General features: G+C 44.6%; 1 protein-coding gene across 1 annotated transcript in view; it reads right to left on the reverse strand.

Moving 5' to 3' along the window:
* Positions 1-2406, reverse strand: part of skor2 (SKI family transcriptional corepressor 2) — a 7739-nt gene extending 5333 nt beyond the window's left edge. The window contains exon 1 of the mRNA XM_042709406.1: positions 499-2406. Coding sequence (XP_042565340.1) covers positions 499-2343 — 1845 coding nt within the window. The 5' untranslated portion in view covers positions 2344-2406. The remainder of the gene's footprint in view (positions 1-498) is intronic.
* Between the last annotated feature and the right edge of the window lie 10748 nt (positions 2407-13154).

A 13154-nucleotide genomic window follows, 5' to 3' on the forward strand; every position in this document is an offset into this window, starting at 1 on the left:
TGAACGCCCGCCGCCATCACAAAAAACAGGACAATTGAGTGGCGTTAACAGACTAGTAACTTTGTGTGTGTTCAACCTGGCGTGTTACAAGGATGCTAAATTGCCTCTCTCTCTCTCTCTCTCTCTCCCTCTCTCTCCCTCATTCTCTCTCCCTCTCTCTCCCTCATTCTCTCCCTCTCTCTCTCCCTCTCCCTCTCCCCCTTGTAATAGCTGCGAGCGAGGGGGACTCCCGGCGCTCCCCTGGTTAATGTAGTGTCGACAGGTTAAAGATTAAAAGGACTAATAGGTGCCGCTGACAGAAGGAGAGCAAACATAATGTCGCCATTAAACAAAACACGTCTGCTTATTAGGGGGGGGGGGGATCAAAGCGCAGTGAATATTTCATTTCTGCAGGGAGCTCAGGCTATCAATCTCGTTATGCATATAGATCAGCCCGCCCCCGGTTCCGTGGATGCATTTAAATAATAATTAGTTAAAGTGCCTTCAGGGAATATTTACATTTTTGTACGGCGGCATGTCCTCCAGCGAGGCGTGGATGGGGCTTGGGACCTTGAGAGTGGCAGGCGGCGGAGTGACAGCCGGCAGGCCGGGCTTGTCGTCCGCGTTGTCGGGGGCGACGGCGGCTGGGAACGGCCCCGGCCCTTTACTCCTCTCCCCCGCGCTGTCGGGGAGGAGGCCACGGAGGTGCAAGGGCTGCTGGGACAGCAGCGGCCGCACGCTGAACTCCTCCTGCTCCTCCTCCTCGTCCTGTTTGGTCTCCACGTCCACCTCCTGCTCCTCGTCGCTCTCGCCGCTCTCGCTCTGGTAGCTGCAGCTGGTGCCGGGGGACAGGTGGGCCTGCTCCGCCGCTCGGCCCGACGACCCAAACTCCTCCAGGTTGCCGTGGAGCTTGGCGATGCTCTCCGTGGTGGTGTCCTTGACGACTGGCCGGAACGCGGAGTGGTAGCTGGCCTTGCGTGCTTGCAGAGACGGGGCGTCCAGCAGCTTGAGCCAGCTCTCGGACGCCGGCCTGAGGTCAGAGGTCACGCTGATGCCCGTGGGCAGGGGCAGGCAGTCGCTGTCGAAGAGGCCCCCCGACCGAGTCGTCGTGCCGCCGACGCCCAGTCCACCGGCCCCAGCAGCCGCCTCGCCCGCTTGCTCTGAGAGGTCCAGGAAGGCCTGCCTGAGCGAGGGGTTGTCGGCGAGAGAGGTGAGGGCGTTGGGCTGGTGGGGCTGGAGGTAGGTGGGCACCGGAATGCCCCCGGCGGCCCTCGGGGGCCAGAACATGCAGAAGGGGGAGTAGAAAGCGTCTTTGCGGGCGGGCCAGAGCAGACCGGAGAGGCCCGTGTTCTTCTGTCCGGCGGCCGCCGCGTCGCCGCCGTCGTCCTTCTTCTGCTGCTGGCACAGGCCGAAGGCGGGGAAGCTGTAGGGGTTGGGGAAGAGCGAGGTGGTGGGGAACTTCTGAAGCATGCCGAAGCCCTTGCTGGGCACGGGGATGACGGGGTAGCTGCGGGCGCTGCTCTTGTGGGGTGACAGGCTGCTGGCGTCGTGGTCCTCGTCGTCGTCCTCGAAACACCTCCGCTTTTGCCCCAGCTCCCCGGGGTTGATCATGTGGGGCAGCACGGAGCTGCTCTTCCCGGAGCCCATCATGGAGGAGGAGCAGTGGCTGGAGGGCAGCGCCCGCTTCCGGCTGCCCCCGTTGAACATGGCCTTCACGTCCTCCCAGGCGAACACCATCTCGTCCGGCGGGGTCTTGTCGGACAGCCGCAGGTGTCGGCGCCAGGAGTTGAAGTTGGCGGCGTCCGGCTGCGTGTACTTGGCCTCGGGCGTGCGGTGCGAGTGGAAGATGAACTTGTTGGGGGAGAAGTACATGTTGCAGTAGGTGCACTTGATGCACTTGGCGCGCGAGCTGTTGTAGCGCGCCGGGATGAAGTTGCCGCGGGAGCCCCACGCGCACTCGTGCGTCACGTCGAAGGCGAAGTTGTCGGGCAGCTTGGGCGGCGCGTTCTCCCCGAGGAAGGACTTGCAGAGGCGCTCGGCCTCGCGCTTGGTGATCATGCCGCAGCGGCGGGAGGAGATGGGCATGGCGCCCGCCCGGCGCAGGATCTCCAGCTGCACGGGGGTGCACTGCACGCAGGTGATGCCCAGCGCCACCCGCCGGTTGTGGATCTCGTTGTAGCTGTAGTTCTTGAGCAGCGTGTTGGAGATCTGCGCCAGGCACAGGCGCTCCTGGTGGTCGATCACCAGGGAGACGATGGGCACCCCGTACAGCACCACCTGCCCCACCTGGTTGGGCTTGAGGGAGTGGTTGGGCCTGGGCGGGGTGAGGGGCTCCTGGGGGAACGAGCTGGGTGGGGTGGCCATCGCTAGGTCTTCTGATCCCTGCAGAAGGACTTTGTCCGCGCTTGCTCTGGGCTCCTCCAATACAAGCTGTTTGTTTGCTCTTAAAATGGAGAAAAAATATTCTGAATGAATAGAATACAATTTTAAATAAAAATAATTAAAAGTTGTGGACAAACTCCTTCAATTTTTTTATCATGTAATTTTGTATTATTCATTACATTTTGTTAGGACTTCCATCTCTTAAATAACTTAAATAACTATCCATATGGTTTCACCTGCATGTAGATCCATGTCAAATACTAATTTAAATGTAACACTATTACAAACAATTAATTGTTAATAAATTATATAATATGTGATTATGTATTTTTGCAATATATTAAAGATATTATTAACAAGTGTTTAAGTAATAGTTCTGAAGATGCAAACACATTAATCACAGTAGAAACGGACACAGAAATATCATCACAAATTCACTGATCATTGATCCGTATTGAAAATCTGGAGCAACGTGTAATACTCCTGATCCATTAATTTGTTGATAGATGAAGAAAAAAATGTAATTAAGTAGTTTAATATATATCACAAAAATACAGAAATTCCATTTGAGGAAATACTCTTATTCCATGTGTTAGGGAAAGTTTCCCGCAGTTTGTATTATCGGCCAACGGACTGATTTTAAATCGTTTGGTAAAAATAAATAAAAAACGTTGGTAGGCTACGAACAAATGAATAAACGTCAGTTTTTACAAATGAATATAATATGCAATGTGTCCGGTGCGCCACATCTGTGGACTTGGGGAACGAGGATGAATAACATAAAAAAAAAAGGTTAAAGCCATCATGTGAAGACTAGACTAGTTATGATACACACACACTTCGGCACACTTAAGGGGAATGTTTACTGAAAGAGAGCATGCTGTAGTGGCAAGAATATTGCGATTATTAACCCCCAAAGATGGAGGTGATTTGGCGTAAAATACGCTGTCGGCCTCATCAACTGTCCTGACGTAGCGTCATTTATCACCTGTCAAACCCTCACAGGATGCTATATTTTCTGCCAGCTGAAGCAATAGAAGATCCTTTACTGTTTATAATAAAACTTTAATAATAATTACAACAATAATAATAATTCTCAAACATGTAACCTGCAGACAAGAAAGTGCAATTTGATTTTAACATATATATTTGTTTTACAGTATACGCAACCACTACGCTGAGCACACGTTCCATTTAGAGCTTACCTCCGTCTATCTGGGGGAAATCCAAGTGTTACAAAATTAAAAACATATCCGGTATCAAGCTGAAGCAAACTGATGCACCTGCGTTTACATGCACTATAGTCGCGGCGAATATCCTTAAACTATAAATAAGTAAAGTCCGAGATGTCCTTGACGCGCTCCGCGTGAGTTAACCGTCGGCTATATGAGTGAATAACTGTGCGTCTCGCGTGGGCTTATTCCCTTTAACGGCTCGTACCGGCTCACCGGCGGACTGAATGCGCGTTGATTGGCGTGACTCTGCCCCTCTGCTGGTTTGATGACTGAAAAGGCTTTGCGCGAGGAGCCAATGACGTTTCACTAACTGCCACTCAGCGCGCTAAAGAGAGGCTAAAGCAGGGAGGTTGGCCCCAGGCAGGATCCGAGGCTGTGTACATCCACTCTGAATGAGAAAAACACCCCCGCTCGACGTGTACCATATGCAGCTAAAGCATTAATAACACATGGACTTTATGTCCGCTGGCGTATAAAATACAATAGACCACACTGGCAGCCTTGTATAGCCTAACTAAAAAATATAGCGTCAATATCAAAATGATTTATAAACAAGGGCCTATGGAATGTTATTGAATGATAATTTAATTTCAGAGTAAATCTAACACCGGGTAGAATATATTTCAATCGAAGGATTAGAATAGAAGGCTACAACTTTACGCCTACATAAATGAAACACCCTACATACTGAAACATTCTGAAGAACTGAAGTTGTTTTGTAGCACAATGCTGAGTGCGTTATGCTCCTTCTTTGCCTTTGACCCGAAAAGCAGCAAAAATAGCCGGAAATGATAAATGACAAGGTTCCTTCTCAAGCGTCTTTTACTCATTAAAACCTGACAAATTATTAACAGTTTAATTCAACAACTCAAAAATGAGCTGCCACAAACTAAGACAGACCCCCCTTAAGTGAAAACATATCACCCCTCTTCTCTAAAGAAGGAACTTTATCGTTTGGTCTTTACAATGATTTAGACAGTTGTGTATCCTCGATATTATGGACCGAACAAGCATTAAATGTCATCCAGTCATTTTGTCTCTATTAGGGCCGCAATTTTCGCCGCCTGTCTACGGCAATCAAGTCCAAAAGGTTAAAAATGGTCAGTATGACATTTTCGCAAATAAAACCAAAAAGTTTCAAAGCAGGTTACAAACAAACTGTGAAATGTATAGAGGCCCTCGTGGGGAAAAAATATGTATATTATTTTTGTATTTTGTATTTTTTATATATATATTTATTGCTAGCCTTTATAGGCTATATATCTTTGAAATGTCCTACATACAATAAATCAATTATTTTAAACATAGTATGAACAATTAAAATAATTGTTTTTTTTCCGTCTTGGAATAAGACAAAACAATAGCCTAGAGGATTATATTTCAGGATTAAAAATTGACACCATAATTTCACAGTCCTTTGTAAGTTTCTCATGCTATTTCAATCAGCGCATTGGTTGTGATAAATGTGGCTTAATTATTGGTCTATTCTCTTCTGTGATTAATACATCAATTCGAAGGATTGTTTTTTCTTTCTGTTGTTTTTTTTTTTTGTGAAAACTGTTCGCGTTGACAGCACTGACGAGCGGGTCCCATCTGCTTCGCTTTAAACCCAATTTAGTGTTTTATGCGCCCGGCTTTTGTCTAGTCTCACACCGCGCTACGCACGCACGGGGTAGACCGGGGAAAGACCGGAGGCGGCAGCGACCAGACGCACACGACATGCCGAAAAGACAAGAAGACCACCCTGAATGGGAATGGGACAATGTTGAATTAAATGCTAACGTGTTTAGAGTATGCACAATTCATTTGATTAAGATACAATATTTAGTTTGCTCATAAATCACACATATGGGATAAGTCTCTCAAAAGTACATGTGTGCTACAAATACAATATCATAGCCTACATATGCATTATGCCTATTTTTACCATCGCGTAATCCCAAGCACACACACACACAGGTAGTCAGTTTTGCAGGTAAAATAACCGGCAGTGGTTGTCACCGGGCTGACTACTTTACAATTCAGAGGCAATACATTTCACATTTCCATAATGCATTGCACGTCACCTACGTATGCGGTAACCCCGCTGTGAAATTAATCATGCGCTTAAAAACAATTGCTTATGTGACCTCTGGGGTCAATAGACGGGAAAGGAATAGAAATTAACAGTTATCAGAAGAAACAGCACACTGTCATTTCACACCGAATCAGTTAACAAATCAGAAAATGGCCCCAGTGAACATTATTAATGCGCACGGGAAACAACTTGTGTGAGATGATAGGCTATTTTCAGACCTGTTTCATTTTTTTTTTAAATCGACGATTAGGTTATGTTTTAAAATATCGTTGCGTTTACTTCAGTCCAAATAAGTTTGCCCTCATTAATATTTGGTCTGTTCTCGGAACACATGCCCAGCCAGAACAGTGTCCTAAATTCTAATCGTTAGTTAATGCTGCAGGTCTTTCGCAAAATGACAAGACTTAATGCGCCCTCATCTGTAAAGACTAAGCCCGCTCCGCCATATTATTTAACAAGATCCTATCTCATCAATCTTTCATTATGAAAAGTATTCATGGACAAAAGGACGATTTTCCATTAACATTGTCCATTAATCCTGATTGCTCCGTCTTTGCCTGACTCTCTGGGATGCGACTGTAATACTTTAACCGCGCACCGGTAGACTTGGATCTGACGTCATGGTCCCACACGATGGAGGCCTCTATGCTTTTGGGATCGGGCTAGTAGTGTCCTGCTACGGAGACTACGGAGTTTACCGCCATCGAAGAGCCTCTCAGCCAGTCTGGGGACATTCAAACTGAATATCAGGCTGCACATATGTTACGCTAAATATTGAATGCCTCTGTTGCCAAGCTATTTTGGTTTGTAAAATAAAATTGAAAAAGGACAATGTCGCTAAAATTAAGAAAATATTTTGTGACCCATTTTTTTGCACTCAAGTTCGTTATTTATTTGGTTTAGTCTCGTCTGTATTGCTCAAGGCTCTGGGTTTCTCGAACCCAGTGTGTCTCTTACCGTTCTGTGAAAACTTGAAATACCTTACTAAACTTTCTACGCGGTCTTTCTCAAACCATCCTTAAAGAGTTATCCTATGAGAAACCTCCTACATATACCTCAAGAGGCTGAATCCATGTTTCTGGTATCGATTATTGACAGTCACGTAGGTTTGAGCATGCCTGAGATGAAAAGGATGGGCATGGCACAGATTGGAGCGCAGATGATCATTATTAGAAGGAGCATCAACAAGAAATACTGTCGTCCAAATTAAGAAAAGTTCCCGAATAAGGACTGCTGTAGGCTAGCTGTTAGTCATATATTTGTATTTCCAAGGGATTCAAAATTAACGGCTAACTAATTTATACCGATGTTTTTTTTTTTGTTGTTTTTTTGTTTGTTTTTAAATTAAGCCCAAAATGTAATGAAACATATCGCATCGTCTTATATCGCGGTCAGTGCATACGACCAGACACTAACAACATTTTTAGGCTCTACAACGTTTGTTTGATCTGAAAACTGTTAAGCTGTAGCTGTGGTCCAAAACTAACCTTACGAGAGGATCTCTAACAGAAGGTGGACTAGCTAAAGACGTTCTGGGAAACACCTTGAAACACTAAGGTGTATAACTTAGGAATGACATAGCTTTAAGACAGCTTTGGGAAACCCTGCAAAAGCTCGAATAAATAAACTGAAGTAATGAGACACTTTATGTTGTCCATTCGTTTTGATTGTATGGTTTCAAACGGTCCACCATAAGGGGAAATAAAGACAATTAGAATTCTAGAGTTAATTTGTCATGAAATCATGACAATTGATCATTACAATCACATACATACATATATCACACCACAGCCACAAGACTGCCGTGCCTGTCCCGCACACTCCCAAAAAGCCCCAACATTGATCAAAAACAGGGATCAAAGATCACATGAAGACGAGACGCTATCAGGTTTCTGTCATCTGTGTGAAATGACCCTAGGGGAATGGTCCAAGCTCTCCTCTTCCATATCAGATGTTCGAGTGTCAGACAAGTACCAGTGGAATAAACAAAGAAATACAACACCCGCGCACGTCTTTTCAACTGACACTTCATTCACAGTTACCCCATATCTTTCACAGTTACCCAAAAACCAGCCCATATTCGGAGGGGCCCTCCTCATTTGCAAAAGCGCAAAGGAAGCGTTAGTCTCATTCTCCCTTGCTAAAGACACACTCTGTCTATTCTAACAGGTGAACCCCCCCCCCCCCCTCACTGAGAAACCTCAGCATGCAACAGGAACACAGTACATGTGCTCTGTAAACACCCCCTTACCTTCAGCACACACAGGACGAGTCGTCTTGGCGCGGCTCGGGGTCGGACTGTCTCGGCGTGGCAGAGAAGCTGAGTCGTCTCACCACTGATGGGAGAAACCTGAAGGTTTAAACATGAAGCATAAAATGAGGTTTGGCCTCACTGTGTTGTACACACATTATTAATTCAACAAGGCAGTTTGTAATCAGTGTGGCGCAGGGCAGGGCTCTCCAGTAAGAGGCATTGATGTTTGGGGAATGCAGACAGACCCTCCAGACAGGACACCCGTACAGGACAGTGCATTCAGCAGCTCATACTTCTTTTCCTTTTCAATGTTATAATTAACAGGCCACTTCATTAGCAATGGCGCTTTAGCTACACCAAACTTTCATAATTAGTCTAAGCAGAACTGAATTGCTATTAAGCAAAAAGCTAAAAGTGTGCAGGCCACTCAAGGCAAATGCAATGCTTCAAATAGGCTGAAACTGAACCGCACTGATAGTTCATTTATTTTGTCCATCAGGTTTGACCGTACAGTACGAAAATAGACACTCCCTTTCCGCAGTGTAACTTTGAAGCATTTTGACAGATGACTTTAACAGTACATTATCTCGCCTATCAGAGGTCAAGGAAGCGTTGATACGAATCATATCCATATTCAAATCCAAATTCACAGTAAAACAATCAAATGCGTCAACACTTTGTTTCAGAGTTTACCAACTACAATGAAAATTAGGCCAGGGTATGGTTTCACAAAGCTTTCTTAACGCTACGGCATTCTTAATTTATACCTTAAGCTGTATACCTTAACGTTTCGAGGTGTTTCCCAGAACGTCCTTTGCTAAGTATACCTTCTCTAAGAGACACTTTGCTAGGGTTGGTCTGGAGTTTTCAGATAAAACAAACGTTTTAGAGCCTAAAAATGTAGTGTTAGTGTCTGGAGGTATGCAAGGATTGCGATGATGAGTTACATTTTGTGCTTCCTTAAATAAAAAGAGAAAAAACGAATTAATTAGCCGTTCATCTTGAATCCCTTGCGACCACAAATCTGTGGGTAACGTCTAGCCAACAGCACGTCCTTATGTGGCACGTTTTTATATTTTGACTTGCATAATATTTCTAGTTCTTTTTCTAATAATGATCACCTGCGCTTCAATCTGTCATGCCTATCATGCTCATCTCACGCATGCTCACACCTACGTGAAGGACAAAACTCGAGGCCAGAATGGAGGCAAAACATGGATTCAGCCACTGAAGGTATAGGTAGGAAGGTTTCTCTTCGGGGAACTCTTAAGATATGTTTGAAAGATATATATGAAAAGTTTAGGAAGATGGGCCTATATCATACCATGTGTTCCTACACCGCTAAGAGACACCGAGAAACCCAGCACAGCACGCAACTAAATTGATGTCAGAGTTAGAATTCTGTTCAACTGAATGCCTTGACTATGTTTATGCACATTTTAAAACTCTGTAACTTTTAACAGAACAACCAGAAGTATTGCCTCATGTTTAGAATGGCTACAGGAGACGTTGTGGAATTCAGGGCAAATATTGGAATCCGTCAGAAAAAAAAAGATAAGAAAAAACACTAACAGTCAGACAAGAAAACAATTGTAAATGTAATGTAAATGTAATGTGTGCATGGCAATACGCACACAAGAGCTTTTCCCGTCCCTTCCAATATAACCCGCGAGAAACCCGAATCATGGAAAATTAATTGATTAGTAATATCATATGAGTATAATGAGAAGTAAAACGCGGCATGCCATAATTTAAGTCTTACCTCGCACTTTAGGAACACGTGTTTACAGATGTCTGCTATGCTTCAGCTATTTGACCGGTAGACGTGGAGACGCGGTCGCTGTCTGCTGCGCCGGGGGTCCTGATTGGAAATTACAAACGTGCGTCGCACGGAACGCACATGAAGTATCCAACAGCACGCGAAGGTTCTCTAACCGTGGACCTGAGGAACTCACGCGGAGAAGAAGGTTCAGCCGTAACCTCTCCTCCCTTTCGCAGTGTCCTATACAATTACGGAGAATAGCTTTCACGGGACGCGGGATCCACACGCATCTGGGCTACGATAGCCTTCATCCACACAGACTTCAGTAAAGGTTGAAAATAACCCTTTCAGCCAATACAATCACTTCTGCCTCTCAACACACCCAGTCTCAACAAATCGGAGGGGTCGTCTGCTGCAGGCGGGCTTTCACAGCTAACGGACAATCCCGCCTATGATAGTCTCCTCAAACTTCTGAGAGTGCGCCACAGTTTTGATGAACTAATCACGCACTGGTAAATTCAAGTAATGTCAATGAATTGGGCTTGTATTCAATGCTACTGTCCTACAAGGGGTTTGAAATAGGGCATCACGTCAGTCAGATCCCATTGATCGAAGGCAGCCTCTTAGGTTTGGTGCTTAAATGCAACACACTGGTCTAAATGTTCACGTACTTTGTCAGATTAATACTGGATAGAAATGGATATGGACAGGACAGGAGCACGTTTCCTCAGCGAATGTGCTAAAAGAACCCCACAGTCCAGTTAACGGAGCTTAGGCCCAACGCTGAAATGCGTAGCGGTGCTGTGCAGATTTACCACACGATTTACGGTTGTGCTAATTAATGTAACGCGACGTAAATTTCAATTATGTTACAGCATCTCCTGACGACAGACCTTTTTTCCATAACCGAAGAAGCCAGGTTTGACAATATTGCAGAATAACTTTTAAGATACGCCTAGTTCAAAATGAAAAAGAAATGCTCTTCAACCAACTCAGTAATTTAAAAAACATAACAGCTGTGTAGCTATTCATATTAGAAGTGTTATTTTGTATGGAGGGGAGTTGGAGTTGAAGAGTAATGTAAGATTGATATGAATCACACAATCACACTTGTTATTGTGCACAGATAATGTTTGCATTTATACAATGCACATTTATTTTAACACCCTCATGAGGAAAAAAATATGATTTATATCATATTTAGAATACAGGGTAATTCAATGATTATGATTTATATCATATTTAGAATACAGGGTAATTCAATGATTATGATTTATATCATATTTAGAATACAGGGTAATTCAATGATTATGATTTATATCATATTTAGAATACAGGGTAATTCAATGATTATGATTTATATCATATTTAGAATACAGGGTAATTCAATTATTACGTAGTTCATCTACAAACACCCTTTCAGGCTAGTCAAGTTGTTCAGAACTCAAAACTGCAAGATTGATTCAAAAACGTTCTTTAAAAACAATTCCTACATTTAGGTACAGCGCTGAGATTAGACCCTCAAGCCCAGCCTCCGTCCGTCACAGCTCAAGCCAGCAGCACAGGCCTCCAGGATAGATGCTGCTGCGGCCTCCGCGTCTGTGCCAGACAGGGGGAGGTCAATGTGGATCAGAGTTAAGCAAGCCTGCCTAACTCCTACTTCCTTAATTACAATGGAGGGCCCTGCGCCAGAGCCAGTCAGCTGTTTTTTTTCTTCTGTTTCTCTTTCTTTCTTCCGGCCTTCTTCATTAGGCGCCTCCTTCGGCAACGTGCGGCGTGTGGCAGGAGCCGATCCCTCTTTAACGAGGCCCATTGATTAGACCCCCTATCCTCTTTCTCATGGCACAGTGTGAGCATCTCTCTATCCTCTAGCCTCTCTCTGAATCTTTAAGTGCTGTTTGGCTTGCGCTGTCTCCCACCACCACCACCACTGACTTGTAAACAGCGTTTAGTGAGGCTATTAGCCTAAGGACAGGAAATGGAGGGGAAAAACACTGGGGCTCTTCATTATTCATGAGCAGCCTTCATCTGCTGCTTAATCACCACCAGTGTGTTTGTGAAGAGGAGTAGCAGCATGGCACCTGTCCGGCGGATCAGGAGGAGGAGGGCAGTGGGAGTTGATGCCAGAACCACACAGCTCTCTAATGGGGATCACCCCACACTGAAGGAGTGCGCAGAGCTAACGCTGTGTCAAACACTCTAAGACAGGGTTGCCAGGTCTGTGTGACAAAACCAGCCCAATGGCCAATCAAAACCAGCCCAATGGCCAATAAAACCAGCCCCAAAACCATACCAACCAAATTATTTCATTTAAAATATGGATTTTTATTTAAAGATATTCATGTAATTTGCAGGCAAAATAGGTCTACCCGGACCAGCGGACAAAAAATTCAACCCGCGGCAACCCTTCAAAAGAGCTACACTGTGTCTAACACTCTACACTGTGTCAAACACTCTACACTCTGTCAAACACTCTAAGAGCTACACTGTGTCAAACACTCTACACTGTGTCAAACACTCTAAGAGCTACACTGTGTCAAACACTCTACACTGTGTCAAACACTCTAAGAGCTACACTGTGTCAAACACTCTAAGAGGTACACTGTGTCAAACACTCTAAGAGCTACACCGTGTCAAACACTCTAAGAGCTACACTGTGTCAAACACTCTACACTGTGTCAAACACTCTAAGAGCTACACTGTGTTGAACACTCTACACTGTGTCAAACACTCTACACTGTGTCAAACACTCTAAGAGCTACACTGTGTCAAACACTCTAAGAGCTACACTGTGTCAAATACTCTAAGAGCTACACCGTGTCAAACACTCTAAGAGCTACACTGTGTCAAACACTCTACACTGTGTCAAACACTCTACACTGTGTCGAACACTCTACACTGTGTCAAACACTCTAAGAGCTACACTGTGTCAAACACTCTACACTGTGTCAAACACTCTAAGACAGGGTTGCCAGGTCTGTGTGACAAAACCAGCCCAATGGCCAATCAAAACCAGCCCAATGGCCAATCAAAACCAGCCCCAAAACCAGCCCAATATCAGAACTCAAAATATGCCCCTGCCAAACCATATACACTGCTTTTAAAGTCCAACAACATTGCTATCATTGCCAAATGTATTGTAATATCTACAAAACTCTGAGGGCTAAAGAGAGAAACTCAGTGTTCCTCAGTGGCTTGTCACAGACAAACCCTTACAGGTGCTTCTTATCACCCTCAGATTTGATAAACAACAATAGGGTTGTCATCGTGATAATAATCCCTGCAGTCAAGTACACTATTATTTCTGTAGATTCTATTTATTATTTAATTTAATTCGTATTGTATTATTTTATTGTATTGGTTTGTTTGTGTCTTTGGTTAAGATTGTAATTGTTAAACTGCTGCCACATTGTGATCACAACATAGACACATGTGTTGCAACTCAACTGACACCCAGCATTCCTT

This window comes from Clupea harengus, chromosome 12 (assembly GCF_900700415.2).
Source record: "Clupea harengus chromosome 12, Ch_v2.0.2, whole genome shotgun sequence".
In the NCBI taxonomy this organism is placed as follows: Eukaryota; Metazoa; Chordata; class Actinopteri; order Clupeiformes; family Clupeidae; genus Clupea; species Clupea harengus.